The sequence below is a fragment of the Miscanthus floridulus genome, chromosome 3, assembly GCF_019320115.1.
Source record: "Miscanthus floridulus cultivar M001 chromosome 3, ASM1932011v1, whole genome shotgun sequence".
Lineage (NCBI taxonomy): Eukaryota > Viridiplantae > Streptophyta > Magnoliopsida > Poales > Poaceae > Miscanthus > Miscanthus floridulus.
Window position 1 is genome coordinate 54,703,708 of NC_089582.1, and position 18,525 is coordinate 54,722,232.

The window sequence follows — 18,525 nt, forward strand, 5'->3', positions numbered from 1 at the left end:
GTTCTGTTTAGTTGTACCATTTTGCTCGACACGTCATCCTGAAAAGTTTGTGCGGCCCTAGTCTGGCATGTGGTCAGAGTATGAGGTACTATGACCTGTGCACATGTGGACGCAGACAAGTCAGACTAGGGGGGACCTGCCAATCACCCGCAACGTAGAGAGCGGATCCCGTGCACGTGTTGGGAGGAACCGGAGACAGGGCCTGCTCCGAAAATCGTAGAAGGAGTGGTGGTCGGCTTGTACTGGCTTAAGTTAGAATAACCATAAAATTCGGAGTGGCACATTAGAGTGGTCGGAAAAATCATAGTTGCTTTAGTAAAGTAAATCGAAAATACAAGTAGAGTACATATCTCAGTAGTTAAGCATAGAAGCGTCTAAGCTTGTCGATGTGCCATGAGTTCGGTACGTCCGTGCCGTCTAGATGAGCTAACCTGTAAGACGTTGGACGTGTGACTTCCTTGATCATGAAGGGTCCCTCCCATGGGGTTGCGAGTTTGTGGACACCAGCCTAGTTCGTCTTCCACTTCAGGACTAAGTCCCCGACCACGAAAAAACGCTCTTTAACATTCTTGTTGTAGTACCTGCGCAAAATAGCAAGGTATTTGGCCGTGCGTACGCAAGAATCAAGCCTTTTCTCTTCTGGGCTGTTGACTTCTGGCTCCCATACTTCGTTGACCTTGCCTTCGTCGAAGTTCTCTACCCGTGCTGATCTGAAAGCTATATCTGGTGGGAGGACTGCCTCAGCGCCGTAAACCATAAAGTATGGTGAGACGCCGGTATTACGACTGGGCTGAGTTCGGAGGCCCCAGACAACGGCTGGTAACTCCTTGAGCCATCTTCCAGGAGCTTTACCGTTTTCTCTATACATCCTCTTCTTCAATGCGTCCAAGATCATGCCATTTGCCCGCTCGACTTGTCCATTAGCTCTAGGATGCGCCACCGAGACGTATTTTACAACTATGCTCCTTTCATCGCAGAAGTCCCAAAAAGCATTCCCGGTGAACTGAGTTCCCAGATCAGTAATGATGCTGTTGGGCACGCCGAAACGGTGGATGACCTGGTCGAGGAATGTGACAGCTTTCTCTGAGGATGCCTGTACCAGAGGCATGTATTCTATCCACTTAGAAAACTTATCAATTAGCACGAAGACGCATGTAAATTTCCCAGGAGCTGGTTTGAAAGGCCCGATCATGTCCAGTCCCCAGCATGCGAAGGGCCAAGAGGCTGGAATCGTCTGGATCTCATGTGCTGGTACATGGATTCTCTTGGAGAAGAACTGACAACCCTCACAGCGGTGGACTAGCTTCTCTGCGTCGGCCACTGCTGACGGCCAATAGAAACCTGCTCGAAAAGCCTTACCGACCAGTGTTCTTGAGGCCGCGTGGTTGCCGCAGGAGCCAGAGTGGATTTGGTCTAGGAGATGCTCGCCTTCCTCCTGGGTTATACACTTCATCAAGATTTCCTCAGCGTTTTTGCGCCATAACTTGCCATCGACGAGCAGATACTGCTTACTACGACGCATCAGGTGCTCATTTTCTATTCGATCGACATAACCGCTACGACGCATCAGGTGCTCATTTTCTATTCGATCGACATAACCGCTACCATCTGTCAAGTACTTGATGAAAGGCATTCTCTAGTTCGGCTCATGAGTGGTCGGAAGCGGCTCGGTTGTGGTCGGTGCCGGAACCGTAGCCACTAATTGCTGGTCTGAAACTTTGTCGGTCGTTGAATCTTTGTCTTCAATGGAAGGCGTGAGCAGGTCTTGGACGAATACGCCATGTGGGATTTTGGCTCGGGATGATCCTAACTTTGACAATGCATCCGCTGCCTGGTTCTTGTCCTGGACCACGTGTATGTACTCGATGCCATAGAACCTGCCTTCCAGCTTTCTTATCGATTTTCAATATGCGTCCATCTTTTCACTGGTCGTGTCCCAGTCCTTGTTGAGTTGGTTGATGACCAGAGCCGAATCTCCGTAGACATAGAGACGTTTAACTCCAAGCTCAACCGCAATGCGTAGACCATGCAGGCATGCTTCATACTCGGCGGCATTATTAGATGCTGGGAAATAAATTCTGAGGACGTACCGGAGCTGCTCCTTGGATGGTGATACGAAAAGAACTCCTGCTCCCGCACCGTCAATGTCGAGAGAACCATCGAAGTACATCGTCCAATATTCGTCGGATCCCAGAGAGGCAGGCGTGCTTAAGTCTGTCCACTCGACGATGAAATCGACGAGTGCCTGAGACTTGATTGTAGTACGGCTTGCAAATTCCAAGGAAAGGGAGCATAGCTCTATTGCCCATTTGACGATGCGCCCGTTCGCATCCTTATTGCGAATGATGTCCCCCAAAGGATACTCGGTCATGACCACCATACGATATCTGTCGAAGTAATGTCTTAACTTTCGGGATGTTATCAGTATGGCGTAGAGCAGTTTCTGAATCTATGGGTACCTGGTCTTGGATTCGTTGAGTACCTCACTAATGAAATAAATTGGCCGCTGTACCTTGTAGGTGTGGCCCGGCTCATCGCGCTCGACCACCAGTGTAGTGGAAACCACCCGATCGGTTGCCGCAATGTAAAGTAGGAGAGTTTCGTCTTCTCTGGGAGCGGTAAGTACCGGAGGTGACGTGAGGTATTGTTTCAGGTACGTGAAGGTAGCGTCTACTTCCTTCGACCACTCAAACTTCTCGGACGCTTTGAGCAGTTTGAAGAACGGTAGTCCTTTTTCTCCTAATCTTGATATGAAACGGCTTAGAGCAGCCATGCAGCCAGTGAGCTTCTGGACATCCTTCACCTTTTTTGGGGGCTTCATGTCTAAGACAGCTTTGACTTTCTCCGGGTTAGGGCGTATGCCGTCGTAACTGACGATGTTGCCGAGCAATATGCCAGAAGGGACACCAAAGATACACTTCTCTGGGTTTAATTTCCATTGGAACGTATTAAGGGCTGCGAAGGTGCATTCCAGATTGTCAACAAGGGTATGTGCTTGCTTGGTTTTGACAACTACATCATCGACGTAAGCCTCGACGAGGCCGTCTTTTATCTCGTCGTTGAGGCAGGCCTGTATAGCGCGTTGGTAGGTAGCACCGGCGTTTTTGAGCCCGAACGACATAGTCGTGTAGCAGTAGGCGTCGAAAGGCGTGATGAAAGATGTCTTGATCTGGTCGTCCTTTTTGAGAGCGATCTGGTGATAACCAGAGTAGCAATCGAGAAAGGAAAGCAGCTCGCAACCGGCGGTTGAATCTACGACCTTGTCTATGCGAGGTAAACCAAAGGGGTCCTTAGGGCAGTGTTTGTTGAGATTAGTGTAATCAACGCACATTCTCCATTCATTATTCTTTTTGCGTACAAGAACCGGGTTGGCTAACCATTCCGGATGATACACTTCTTTGATAAATCCGGCTGCCAAAAGCCGTGTAACTTCTACCCTAATCGCCTCCTTTTTGTCGCGAGCGAACCATCGTAGCTTCTGCTTGATTGGTTTGGCTTTGCTGTTGACATTTAAGGAGTGCTCAATCAAGTCCCGAGGTACACTGGGCATGTCGGAAGGTTTCCATGCAAACACATCCACGTTGCCCCTCAAGAACCTGACGAGCGCGTCTTCCTATTTAGGATCCAGGTCGGCCCCGATGAGGGCCGTTTTGCTGGGATCGCCCTCGACCAGCTGGATCGTCTTGTGCTCCTTGGATCTAATGTTCTTGCGCGGAGCCTCGAGCTCTGGGATCTCCAGGTGGTCGGCCGGGGTCTTCTTAGCATCGAGCATGGTCTCGGCCATGCGAATAGAGAGGTCGTGGGCCTCTGCTATTTTGAAGCTGTCGTCCTCGCAGGTATAAGCTGCGTATACGTTGCCCCTGAGGGTTAAAACTCCTTTCTCAGTAGGCATCTTGAGCACCAGATACCTGTAATGAGGTATGGCCATGAACTTGGTGAGCGACGGTCGACCAAGAATAGCATGGTAGGTGCCGTCGAAATCAGCGACCACGAAGTTGACGTAGTCGGTGCGGAAGTGGTCCAGAGTCCCAAACTGCACAGGTAGCATGATCTGCCCGAGAGGTGTGGAGCTCTGTCCGGGGAGAACGCCCCAGAACTGTGCCTCGTACGGCTTCAGGTCCGCCTGGGCTATTTTCAGAGCGGGCAGGCTGTTCTTGAATAGTATATCGATGGAGCTGCCGCCATCGATCAGTACCCTATCGAATTGAACCTTGTTGATACAAGGATCGAGGACCAAGGGAAAACACCCTGGCTCGGGTATGGTGGCCCATTGGTCCTTCCTGCTAAAGCAGATTTCACGGTGAGACCACGGAGGAAGCCACGGATCGGTGAGAAGGTTGTCGGTCTTTGCCACATTCAAGCAAGCGCGGGCGAGCAGCTTGCGTTCTCGTTTGGTCTCAATGGACACCTTGCCGCCGATGATGGTGTGCACGCGATCAGTTGGCTTGACGTATTTATGACGAGGATCTGCATCGTCGTCGTCGTTGTCCTCGTTGCGCTGTTCCCCCGCGTCGTTAGGCTTGTCGGACGTATCCGGAGCCTGTTGACGCGTGTAGATAGTCTTGAGGACACGGCAATTCTCCATGGTGTGGTTCGACTTGGGATGGAGCTGGCAGGGTCCCTTCAATGCTTTGGCGTAGTCATCCTCGTAGTTTCGACGTCCGCTGCCCTTTTTCACAGTATTGACCTCGCCGTCGTCTTCCCGAGCGCGCTTGCTCCTGTAATCGTCACGGCGGTTGCGCCGCTGATTACGTTGATCACGGTGGTCGCGGGAGTCGTTGCGCTGGTTGCGGTGGTCAAAATTGTCGTTCCGACCATGATTGCCACGGTAATCGTCGCGGTGTGGGGGGTGGTCGGAGCGTGGAACCCTTGCTGCTTCTTCAACGATTATCTTTTTAGCATCGTCAGCGTCTGCATATTTCTTAGCGGTGGCCAAAAGCGCTGTGACTGATTCGGGTCTCTTCTGGACGAGCTTGTCTCTTAGGGCGTCGTGGAAGCGGAGGCCGGTGACGAAAGCCTCGATTGCTTCGTTGTCGGATATTGATGGGACCTTGATGCGCATCTCCGAGAAACGCCGAACGTACTCGCGCAGTGGTTCATCCTTTCGATCTCGGATCCGTTGCAGATCGTACTTGTTGCCGAGCTGTTCACAAGTAGCGATGAAGTTGTCGATGAAGGCCTGCCTGAGCTCCTGCCAAGAGTCAAAATAGTTCGCTGGCAAGCTAACCAGCCATTGGTGACCTGCATGACCAACAGCGACTGGGAAGTAGTTAGACATGACGTGCTCGTCAGCCATGGCTGAGCGGCATGCGGTTTCGTAGAGCATGACCCATAATTTGGGGTTTTCCTTGCCGTCGTACTTCTGAAGCTTCTCGAGCTTGAAATTCTTGGGCCATATGACTTGGCGCAGGTGTGGAGTGAACTGCTTCAGACCCGGCGGACCGTGGGCGGTGTCATACTCCATACGGCGATAGCTTTCATGGGATGCACGATCATCGGCTCTCTGGTTGATGCGAGCACGCAGATCGCGTCCACCGAGGTAATGGCGGAGATCGTTATTGCCATCGCGGCGATCTCGATTGCCATCTGGATTAGCCCTATGACCGTGGTTATCACGGCGATTGTCGTGGTTATCTCGGCGGTTGTCGCCTCGAACGTCATGGTGGTTATCCTCCCGGCGGCAGTTGTCGTCCCGACCACCATCATGACCACCGTTTCCGCCTTGACGGTTGTCTAATGGGTCGTTATTGCGCGAGCCACGTTGGTTGAGTGGCTGTGAGCGACTTGAGTATTGGCGGCTGTGGCTTGATTCGATAGAAACGGATGGAGCCCGGGCTTGGTTCATCTCTGCGGTCTGAGCCATAGCAGCCGTCAGATAAGCTTGTATGTCATCACGGATTACTTGAGTCTCTGGAGTGTTGGGCAGCCGCTGCATTGTCGCCATGGCTACAGCTACGTTGGCGCTTGGGGTCTTGAAGACTTGTTTGTCCCCCACCCTGTCGAAAGCATTGTTGAGGTCACGTGGTCGGAGCCTTATGCGTCGTGCCTCCTGGTCTGCTTCAGCTTCGATTTGCCGGCGATTAAACCGGTCAATATTGCGTGCTTCGCGTGCAGTCTTTTCTTGTTCTGTTTCACCAACTGCTGGCGGCTCGTCGTTGCTGACAACATGGATCAAATCCCCTCGTCTTGGCGGGAAAGACGGAAATTGGGGGAAACCCGGGGCGTGGTCTGGTAGATCCAGATCGTATTTGACGCCTTCATCTTCGTGACGCTGAAGCTCAGTGTGGACAGATGCGTTGGATGCGATGCCGGATGAGGAGCTGGAGTCACCCTCTCGGACTGTGTGGACGGATCCTTCTTGATAATCTTCAATCCGGACCATGTTGACGATGTTGCATGGCTTCGGCCGAGATCGGTGTATAGGACATAGATCCGAGCGGCATCGTAGGTTGTTCGCGTAGCTGGAGGCAGCGTTTTGCAGGCCATAGGGCTGGACCTGGTGGTTCTCCGTCAGGACTTCGTACTCGCAGAGTCGGAGACCCATCGCGAAGGCTGGCTGGCGACGAGCGGAGCGCCCCTCAGGAGTAGATACGACCACAAGATCTGTTCCAAGCCGTGCAGGACGACTGGCCCGAGCTGGTCGGATAGATCTATTGTGGGGAGCTGTTACCTACTCATTAGGTTGGCTTTGAATCGTACTTACCAGAGCTAGGGTTTTAGCGAGTTTGATGTCGACCCGATCGATGGAGTCGAGCAGGTCGGTGTCGTCGATCTGCTTTCCTCTGTAGCGGGGAAGCGGATGACGGGTTGTCGGTGTGGCTGTAGGCGTGGTCGGAGCTAGATGTACCGTGGTCGGAGCCAGATCCATCATGGTCGGAGCCGTGTTCGTCGTGGTTGGAGCCGTGTTCACCGTGGTCAGAGCCGTGTTCACCGTGGTCGGAGCCGTAGCCGATGTAGGTGAAGTAGTCGTCGGCGCGGGTTGAATCCACGCCTCCTCCGCGGTCATGGCGATGGAGACGTCAGGGCCGGTGGTCCAAGTGATCTGGCCGACGGTGAATGTGAGGCCGTTGGGCGTAGCCATGGAGCCAGAGATGATGACCGTCTTGTTTGCTTGGAGAGCAGTACGCACACCCCCTACCTGGCGCGCCACTATCGACGAAATATGGTCGGCAGTCTACCTAGGGGTATGCCCAAGGTAGTAGATTATCGGCAGACAGATGCGCAAGCCCCAAACAAGACGGTGACGCAATACAGACACGAGGTTTTATCCAGGTTCGGCCGCCAAGAAGGCGTAATACCTACGTCCTGCGTCTGATTTGTATTGCTGTATGTTAATGAGAGATGTTTTTTAGAGGGGTCCCCTGCCCGCCTTATATAGTCCGGGGGCAGGGTTACAGATCTGGGAACTAATCCTAGTCAGTTACAATTGCCATATGTGGCCGAATAAGGATTCCTATTCTAACCGACCAGGATCCTGCTTGGTCGCCAAATCCGTCTTGATTCCTTGTGCGGGACTCCGATCAGGTTAACTGGGCCGCACGTCGTCTTTCGGGTGGACTGAACCCATCGATCCGGGCCAGCCCAAGCTTAGCCGTAAGGGTATAGGGGTTAATACCCCCACAGAGGGCTATTGCTTGGGCCCTCGGCAAAGGACCCTTCTTTGCCGAGGGCCTTGGTCATTGCCCTCGGCAAAGAGGCAGAAATTTAATTTTTTGTTTGTTTTTTGCATTCCATCGACACAAGCATTTCATATATATACATATATATATCACATAGAACCCATTTTCTCACAATATATCACAACCATAATTGTGAACCACAAATCACAATATATTACAACGACAAGTTACATGTTCATCATCATTCACATGTTTATTACGACAAGTTAATGAAATCCAAGCACAAGTCACAACCATAAATCACAAATCACGCTAAAGTCCAACCACATCACCTAGCACAAGTCCTCATCAAGCTAGCCTATGAGATGATGGTGAAGGAAAAGCAGGATCACCCGGTGACGCACTAGCGGGTTGATTGGAACCCGCGGACGGAAGCTGCACAAAGGAGCAGAGATTGCATGTGTGAGTAATTCGGGAAAACAGTTTTGGAGCTTAGAGATTGCATCTAGTATTGTAGGAATACAAAAAGATTAGACTCAATTGAAAATTTCGGCAGCACCTCCCCTGCACGGGGAGGTTTCCAAAACCTACAAGAAACGACGGCACGAACGCCGACATCCACAACGGCACGAAGGCCGACATACATGCAAAGCACAAGCGAAAAATGAACTTTCATACTTACAGGAGTAGCTGTAGGAGTAGGAGGTGGAGAAGCTGAAAACTGCACAGGTACACCCGATGCTTGCCCAAGACTTTGCATGATCACCATCATCTCCGCCATCTGCTTCTGCGCGGCCTCGAACGCGACCTTCTGGGCCTGCAGCTGTGCGGTCAGCTCCGCGTTCTGCTCTTGAGTTTGCCTTTTTGTTTCTTGCAGCTCGGCCTGCAATATTTCACTCCAATGTATCAGTAATGCAAATCTAATTTAGGTGTGTAAATATCTACGTACGATGAGTAAAATAGGAATTACCTGGAGTGCTTGGACCTGCTGCAGTGCTGGAGAAGGCCATGGACGTATGGACTGGATGGAGCTCGTGCTCCGTGCTCGGATAGCGTCGAGGGAGGGAATAGTGGTGGAGTCGATGGCGCCATCTGCAATCCATAGCCGCCCATGCTTCTTGCCTCCTCCGAGCCTCATGATCGCCTCTACATCAATGGGCTCAGTGCGTACATTGTAATCTTCCCCATAGATCTGCCTTACCGTTGACGTGTACTCTTGGACTTTAGTATACACGTTCGGGTCGAAGTACACCTGGGGCAGGGCAGCTAGGTCGAAGGAGATAGAGGACGATGCCCTGCCCATGTGGGACATAGCCCACGCAGAGAACTCCGAGACCTCCTCGCCCGGGTGTGCAGCCTCCTGCAAGAAAGACGGAAAGATGGTGAGAAATCAAGCAGAATTGAGCGTCAAAATAAATGAAAGAAATCACTTACGTATGCTTGTTTGTATCCGGGGAGACTATGGCTGCCTTGATGGTGAGTTGGACCTTGCCTCATCAGACGCTGTTCCCGCTGCCTCTCGTGCGTGTCAACAAAGTCCTGTGATAACCACTTGTCCACGATCATGGCCCAGCACTCGGGATACGATCGGCACCACCAGGGAATCACCTACAAGTCATCGAGTATTTGACATATAAGAAGATGAAATTGAACCTACTTAATATCAAAACGAATCATTATGAATGTTATTCGCCTACCTCAAGGTACTGGTCCCGGGTCAGCGTAATCCGTCTTGCTTGAAGCTTGGGGAGGGACTGCCTAAGTACTGACCTGTAGTAGTCTATGTGGGCCTGGACGCGCCCATGGTGGTGCATCTCGGTGACGTACTTCCTACAAGCTGCGACAGCCGCCCGATTCACCTGGGCCTCAAGTCCTTCTTCGGCCTTGAAATATTTCTACATACAAAACCGATGTATCCATTCATTATTTCGATAAAAGATTTAACCAATGAATGCGATGTATTAAGCAATGTTGTGCGAGAGAGACTTACCCAAAACTCCGCCAATACTCGCTCCTGCTTGTTGTGGTAAGTGTCATCCGTGACCAGCGCGTACCTGTCCCAGTTGGAGGCCGGCTCCCGCACCACCGGCTCTTCGGACAGTTGAACAATGCTGGGGTATCATTTCCTGCACAAAACACCAAGGATGCTCGCAGGGGTGCGTGCTGGAGTACCCGACAAAACCAACCAGGCCCTGCACAAGTGATTAAGAAAATTTATCAGTTTCTCTTAAGATTTCCAACATATCTTATGAAGTAGTTGCGATAACATCCATAGTTACTTACCTCTTTGCCATAGGCCGAATCACTGAGCGGTTGTGAGGAAGCGAAACCGGAGGGAGGCTTGCGGGACCTCGCTCGTAGAGAGTCCGGGTAGCGGTACCCTCTCCCTCGCCCTCGAGCGCCTCGCCTCCCTCGCCCTCAAGCGCCTCGCCTCCCTCGCCCGTCTGCTGACCCCTCTCGTCCTCCGACGAGGACGAGGCCATGGCCGTCACGTGCTCCTCCTCCAGCACCTCGTCACGTCTCAAGGGAGGAGACCGCTGCCTCCTGCGGTGGTTGCCCCTAGTCCTCCTCTCGTCACCTCCTGCGGACGCTACCCCGGACGACCCCTCACCTCGAAGGAGAGGGCGGTCTCTCCCGTAAACCAAGGGCGTGTCACGGCGTGGACGTCTGCTCGCCATCTTTGTCCAATCACCTGCAATCACAAAGAATGAACAAGACTAATTAGTACATATATTAGAAATAGATTCAAAATATATAAGCAAAACACAAATTAAAAAACCATAGTATTACATGTATTAGGAATAATCTTCATGATTGGGATCATAGGTCTCATCATCACTGTCAAAATTGTCCAAATGGGCAACACTATCCGAAGGTTCTATGTTGTCATCGTCGTCATTGCCTAGAAGTAATCGCTCAAGCATTGCTATGTCCTTGGCATTTACCACCACATCTCCATCGACCTCGTCATCAACCGTTTCGTTGTCTACTTCCATTTCGATTGCTTCGGGTAAGACTATCTCAAACGTGCCTGGTAACCCATCTTCTTGATAGAACTAACCATCATATGTGTTTGCGTTGAAGTTGTAATCATCATCGTTTGGGGCAGGTAGTTTACCATGTGGAGATACCTGGTGCACAATAGCCCAACCCTTAAGATCCTCTTTGTCTTGGTTGGCGTATCGAGTATAATACACCTGCACGGTCTGTTGAGCCATAATGTAGACATCTTTTCCAGGATAGATGGAATCTTCTCGAATCTCCACTAGCCCAAGATGAGCGGTTCGTCTCGTTGATCGAGGATTAAACCAGTGGCATTTGAACATGACAGGTTTAAGAGGTTCGTCTCCATGAAATGAGAGTTCATAGATTTCCTCAACTCTACCATGATAGTCGAGGCCATCAGTGCCGGGCGTACAAACTCCGCTATTTGTGGTTTTTCGTTTGGGCTGAATCTGCTCGTAACTTGTTGTGTGGAAGCGATATCCATTCACGTCATAGCCGGTAAATGACTTCACCCTAACATCACAGCCGTTTGCAACCTGTTTCAACTCGTCGCTCATGGACGAATCGGTCTGGGCCTGCAAGGTGAATCATGATAGATCGTTATATTAATCAAACGTACGATCACCTTGGACGATCGAACGTACGAGCTAAATTAGATATTACCTTTTGTTTGAACCAAGAAATGAAATCAGGCCTCCCCGCTCCCGCACCCCGCGAAACAAGGGTGTCTTGTTCATGCGAGGTAGGATCCCTTGATTGATGCCAGAATTCATGAACAAATTCCCTGTCCGAACGAGAATCAATGGGGTTGGATGTAGAATAGTGACGGCATATTGAAATAAGTTCGTTGAGAACTTACTTGATGAACGGCTGCACCTCGGTAAGGTTATTCAACACATATAGCATGATACTGCGCCACTCTTCATTTCCCAATAGCTTTGGGGTTGATCCACTTGCGCTGCCGAGTTGGCCTTGGAAAAGGCTCAGGGTCGATTCATTTTCGCCAGTATTGTAACGAGAGGGTGGATTATGATTGCTAGGAAGGTTCGGCTTGTAGTATAGCATTGTGAAGTTTGCCACCTCCTCCTGAAGGCATGCCTCTGCAATGGAAGCCTCAATTCTGGCTTTATTTGTACATTTTTTGCGAAGAGTCTTTAGACATCTCTCGATTGGATAGCACCAATGGGCCTGCACGGGCCCCCCCAAACGTGCCTCGGACGGGAGGTGCATAATCAGATGTTGCATCGGCAAGAAGAAGTCGGGTGGAAAGATCTTCTCCAGCTTACAGAGCAACACAGGTGCCGCTTTTTCCAAGTCCTGAGCGACGGTCCGAGATATCTCCTTAGCACAAAGCTGGCGGAAGAAAAAGCTCAACTCTGCCAGCACTTGCCAGACATACTCAGGGACATAGCCTCGGACCATCGCCGGAAGAAGCCGCTCAATCCATATGTGGTAGTCATGACTCTTCATCCCGTTGACTCGCAGAGTGCCTAAGTTCACTCCCCTGCTAAGATTCGCTGCATATCCATCTGGAAACATTAACATCTGCATCCATTTTAGTACCTCCCTCCTTTGATCACATGTGGAGATGTCTGGGTTTCAGGCATCCGACGTCGCAACTCGCTCGAAGCCTTCTCAATTTTTTACCACAGCCTACACATGCGATAACATGACATCTCGCCAAGTTTCGTGATTTTCGGACTTCGTATGGATTTTATATAATTTTAAAACACTTTTTTGGCAAGTCGGTCGTCATGTTACGCGAACAAGATGCGTGAAAATTTGATGCGAGTTCGTGGATAGGGACTCAACATGCACCAATTAACATGAATAACATTTTTCGAAACACTACATTGCAATATTCCATGCACCTGCAGTTCAAATTTGACATATTCGAAAAAAATCAAAGAATCGAAATAAATTAAGGAAATATACAAAACAAAATCAAAATTGGTCTAAATTTTAAAATTGAGTTCAAAACAATGTATTGTAGCACCACAAAAAAACTGGGCTAAAAAAACCAAAAAAAAAAAAATTGCCGAGGGCTCTTTGCCGAGGGCCTGGCCCGTGGCCCTCGGCAAAGAATTAAAAAAAAATCTTTGCCGATGGCCTATCCTGGGCCCTCGGCAAAGAGCTTCTTTGCCGAGGGCCTAGCCTCGGGCCCTCGGCAAAGGCGATTTATAAAAAAAAAAATTTGGCCAAAAAACTGGTTTTAAAAAAATCTTTGCCGAGGGCCTGGTCTAGGGCCCTCGGCAAAGACTTAAAAAAAAATTTGCCGAATAACCTGGTTGCATAGAAAAAAAAAACATTTGCCGAGGGCCTAACGGGTGGCCCTCGGCAAAGATTGACGGGAAATGGCCGCCGTGACCCAACGGGCCTAATTTGCCGAGGGCCGCGGCCCTCGACAAAGATTTGATTTGCCGTGGGCCTGTCTTTGCCGAGGGCCGTACCCTCGGCAAAGGCCTCTTTGCCGAGGGCTGTTCTTTGCCGAGGGCTCCTGTGGCTGGCCCTCGGCAAAGAGTGTCTTTGCCGAGTGCCCGAGATTTGGCCCTCGGCAAATCCTTAGGCCCTCGGCAAAGCACGCGTTTCCGGTAGTGTAAAGTGCAATTGGAAATTCCATTTTCGTTTTTTTTTAAAATCAAATATTTTATTTAAAATGAGGACAATATGCAAACGACTAGTATCTGAAATCCGCAATCCAGGTCTGGGGAAACTCCAATCAAATCAGAGCTAGTAGAATGCATGCATGTCCGATGCCACATCAGCAGATCCTGGGAACTCTCTCGGCCACAAGCTCCCCGTGGGTCCACCGCACTCACAGGCCGGCTCTTCTTCCTCCCGTGAACCTGAGGAATCGCGAGTGGCGTGCTGAGTGCTGACATTATACCAGGTACAAACCGACACTGGACCTTCACGGGCTGCACCGCTAGCTGCCTACTCATGACGTTGTCATGCCTGACTCCATGCATGCGCTTTGCTAGCAGACTCCTGCCTTCTCTTGATATTGCAGATCGATGGCCACACTCACTCCTCTTCTCTCAGACTCTCACCGTGTTAGCCCCAACGGCAACCGTAGTACCCCTCCCCCTCTATAAATACCCCCGACAGGGAAGGCAGCTAGCAACAATCGCAAACAAACATCTAGCCACACAATATCACCCACACCCGATCAGTACAGTCACGTAGAGACTAGCTAGCTAGCTCATCTGTCGCGAAGACCGGCGACGACATGGCGAGCAGCAGCAAGTCGTCGTCCTCGAGCTCGCCGCAGCTGGTTGCTGCCGCGCTGCTTGTGGCCGCCGTGTTGGCGGCGTCCGCCCTGGTGTCGGTGGAGGCGGTGTGCGACATGAGCAACGAGCAGTTCATGTCGTGCCAGCCCGCGGCGGCCAAGACGACGGACCCGCCGGCGGCGCCGTCGCAGGCGTGCTGCGACGCGCTGGCTGGCGCGGACCTCACGTGCCTGTGCGGCTACAAGAACTCGCCGTGGATGAGCGTCTACAACATCGACCCCAAGCGCGCCATGGAGCTCCCCGCCAAGTGCGGCCTCGCCACGCCACCCAACTGTTAGTGCTAGCCAAGCTAAAGGAAAGGCAGGCATTGATGTCCTTGTACGTGTGTTATTGCATTGTTGTGTGTACATCTGCAGCAGGCTAGCTGCAGGGCCCGTAGGTGTCATCTTTTCACGTACTAACATGTTCTTGTCGTGTGTGTGCTCATTGCTGGCGTGCGTGTCTATTTTGTGTGCGTCGGGTCGTACGTTGGTACATATAGATGCCCGTGGCTGGCATGGTTTGGACTGTTTGCGCGTACGCGCACATGTGTGATGTGTCACTAGCTAGCTTGTCATTGTACTCGGTCGTGTGTGTGCCATATGCCGGGCAAGTTGCATCTTGTGCCCTCGCTCGCTCGCTCTCTCTATCTATCTATAATATAAAGAGTGTTCTTCATCCTAAGTAAACATTACTACTTCGTTGTCTTCGATCTCAGGTCAATTTGTGTGTGCAACAACTACTTCATCTCTAGCATGTACGAGGCATTATTATATTGTTTAACTTCATTGGATTAACATGTGATTTCTAGATGAAGTGATTAGGGATGATTATTATTCTAGTTAACTTTTTATCTAGGGTAAGCTTAGGGTGTGTTTTGACAGGACAAGGTTAGATGGTCATATCCATGCATGTTTACAAAAGATATAGTTATCCAAGTTGAGTGTTTGGTGGGATGATGGATGGGATGAGCAAGTTTTATTGATTGGATGGATGGGAGTAGATGTCATAAGAATACTTAGCTAATCATATTTTTAATTAAAATAATAACAACTAACAATATATTAATAAATATGTGCTAGCACCATTTTTGTTATTATAGTTACTACTCCCTTCGTTTTAAATTGTAAGTCGTTCCGACTTTTCTTAGTACATAGTTTTTGCTATGCATCTAGCTATACATTATGTCTACATATACAGTAAAAATTATGTACCAAAAAAGCAAGAACGACTTATTGTTTGGAACGAATGGAGTGATGGAAAATAAAATAAGTTCATTAGCACTATTACTACCTTAATTGGCACACAAATCATGTACTAATCAGCGTAGTAGCACACTTATAAACCAATCTTGTCATCATAATTACCCAGTAATAATATAATATACTAATAGTCCTTAATTTATTTAGTAACAACCAAGATTACAAAATGTGAATGAGTTCATCCAGCCATTTTTTTGGTAGCTATAGCTCATACAATGGGAATATTCTTTCTAGGTGGCCGCTCCATCCAACTTGCACGTGAACAAATGCTTTAGTGTTGCTTCTCTCACTCATCCACCACACACATTATCTTTTTGCTCAAGAACTTCAAAAGCTTTCTCTTCAATTTTCATGAACAGCTCTAGGCCGTCTGAACATAATAAACGACGATCTCACAAGCAAACACAAGCAAACAAACATTGAACAAATAAAATACAAGTTTTAGAGGAATTTCTGCAGAGAAAACGGTTTTTGAGTGATTTGGACGTGACAGTTTATTTTGCATGTAAAAATGATAAAACCTAAGGCCTTTCTGCAAGAGTGCGCCGGCCCTTGTGGACAGGCCAATTTTTTTTTACTATTTGACCCTTTTTTTGAAAGTTTCTCACAAATAGACCCCTGGCGGAAAGAATTCCGGAAATGGACCCTTGGCTCGGCGCCACGGTCACTGGCGCCGAGCTCCTGGGCACGGGGAAATGGCCTGCCAGGGGGCTCGGCGCCAGAGTGATATTATCTTGATTACTTAGTTTGTAGTTAGAAAGTACTTGTTAGGTAATATCTATCGTCTAATTTGGACTAAAGGACATGTGTTTCGTTACGTTTTTAAAATAGATGGACAACCTAGTGACCATATATCATGGAGGCATGGTTGAAAGCGATCGCTATAGATATGTTGAGTTTCTTGACATGCAAAGCATGCCTGTGCTATTCAATGATAAGCCTTCATTTAGTGAGATGGTTGCAAGGGCTCGGGAGGAGCTGCATTGCTTTGGAGATAATGACATTGCAGTTGATGGTGTACTGCACCTAGGTTGTCCTCCGAACATCTTCAGACGAATGATCTCAATTGGTTGTGCGGATTAGTGGGAGAACTATGTGAGATCGGCTATGAAGAGCCAGCTGCAATGTTTGGACGTGGTTGTGCGTCGGGTGTTAGTTGATCCAATCCCTCATGGGTTTACCCCAGCAATGGATCATCCGGCACACATCGACCCTCCCATTCCGGAACCTTACCTGCATGTGCAGATTGCGCCTACGGTTCCTGATGCTCAATCTGCCCCCAATGCATTATTTGGAGATGGTTGTCATACTCATGTTTTCGTGGCAGATCCTCCTTATGAGATCCCTTTGACACAGAATCATCCGAGTAAGTGTCTTAACCGCATGGTTTTTGGGAGCTTATCCCGTTCCTTACATCTATTTCTTTCATTCTTTCCTCATTTCTATAATGACGTTGCAGGAGACATTCCTGAGAATATGGATGTGCCCCATGTTGCTGCGCAAGTGCACTTTGGAGATGGATTTCGTGGCTCCAATAGTGTTGAAATTATGAATGATTCGGAGCCATATGAGATGGCTAGGGCTCTTGATTCTGATGATGATCGTCCTGTTGGAGAGCTGACGGAGAGTGATGTTGAGATGATGAGGCGTATCTTTCCCGACTGTAACACCCTAATTTTGCATTTTCTAAAAAAATAGTCAAATTGATTTATTTAAGCAATTTATGTGAGCATTCAAACATAGAAAAGTAATAATTTTTATAAAACTAAAATCAAATATAAGATTAGCTACAAGTGATGCATACATGCTGCTGCATATTATTTTGTGAATGTTTAGTATTGATCAAAAATTTCAAAGAGAATTGAAATTTGAATTTAAAATGCTTTTGGAAAATTTGTTTGGAAAAAGGAAAAGGAAAATTCTTTCTTTTCTCCCTTCCTTGATTTTCGGCCCGCAGGCCTTTCCTTCTGCGGCCCGCTCGCCTCTCCCTACCTCGCTTCCTTCTTGGGCTGGCCCAGCCGAGCTGGGCTGCTAGCAACCGCGCCAGCCCAGCCTTCCACGAACAACCGCCACGCCTCCCTTTCCCCAGCCGCTGACGCCCGGCCCCCGCCTGTCAGCTCCCCCACCTTCCTCCCGCAACCGCAGCCCGGGTCAAGCCGTTGCAGCAACCGACGCCCCGCTCCACGCGCGTCGTGGGAGCGCCCTTCCCCCGTGCCCTGACCTCTACAAAATAGAGCCCACGCCCGAGCCGCCCCCCTGCTGCCGCTCCCCGCTCCATTTTTCGCTCTCGCTCACGCCTCGGAGCCCGCAACCAGCGCACGAAAAAGTTCTGAAGACCGCGGTCCGCCATCCGCATCGCTGTCTTCCCCGAGCCGTCTCCGACCCTGATTTCCCCCGCTGTGAGCCTCCCCATGCTCCCCTCTCTCTCCCCGACCTTTTACTTTGGTGTTTGGTGACTTGTATGGCCGTTTCGCGTGCGGCCGGGAAGCTCTTGGCCGCCGGCCATGGCGACCGCCGCCTCGGTCTTCCCCTCTGGCCACCTCTTTGGCCTGGCCGAGATTCCCTGCTCCCCCGCTAACCCCCGGTGCCCTCGGTTCTTCGAACCGTGGCCCCTAGCCCTCGTACCATGCTCGCCGGAGTGCTCCACGCCGCCGGCCATGGAGAGCCGCCGTGGCTGCACTATTCCCCACCGGCCTCTCCTTCTCTTCCCCCCCCCACATCTAATCCGAGCCCTCCATCGTCTGATCAACAGCCCTGGATGGCCGATACCCCTTCGTGGGTAAATTTGCTAAAGAGACCCTGAGCCTTTCTAAGTCCAAACCCGCAGTCCAAAGCGCATTTCCCCGAGTATGCATTCTCGTTTTGAAAGCGTAAAGTTCACTGCTTTAGTTTAAAATACATTTTCAGTATTTACAGAAATGCCATTTGAATTGTTTTGCTTATAAAATCATCGTTTTCGCTCTGAATTGATCCGTTCAAATCGCGTTAGCTTCATAATTTCATAATCTACATGTTAGAACCACTGTTAGTCAAGTTTGGAACTTTTAAATTTTATGGTTAGATTTAATTAAATATAGTGCTATAGGAAATCCCGTTAAAATCATAACTTTCGCATTTTAGCTCTGTTTTTTGTGAACTTTGCGTTGACGTGATCGTAGCGAGACGTATATTATTTTCACAAACATTTTATCTTGTTTTCTATACTGTTGGTGTACTGTTCTAATTATAGGAATGTTTGCTTTGCATGAATGCTTTTGGAATGTTGTATGTTGCCGTGTTGGTCGTGTTCAGACGGTGAGGAGAACGTTGGAGACCAAGAATTCTTCGACAACCAGCAGGACCAGCAAGAGTTTGTGAACCAAGGCAAGT

General features: G+C 49.6%; 1 protein-coding gene across 1 annotated transcript; it reads left to right on the plus strand.

Moving 5' to 3' along the window:
* Nucleotides 1-13,733: 13,733 nt before the first annotated feature.
* Nucleotides 13,734-14,583, plus strand: LOC136545755 (putative lipid-transfer protein DIR1). The gene has a single exon (XM_066537734.1). It carries the CDS (start codon nucleotides 13,855-13,857, stop codon nucleotides 14,191-14,193), a length of 339 nt encoding a protein of 112 aa, XP_066393831.1. The 5' UTR covers nucleotides 13,734-13,854; the 3' UTR covers nucleotides 14,194-14,583.
* The last annotated feature ends 3,942 nt before the right edge of the window (nucleotides 14,584-18,525 follow it).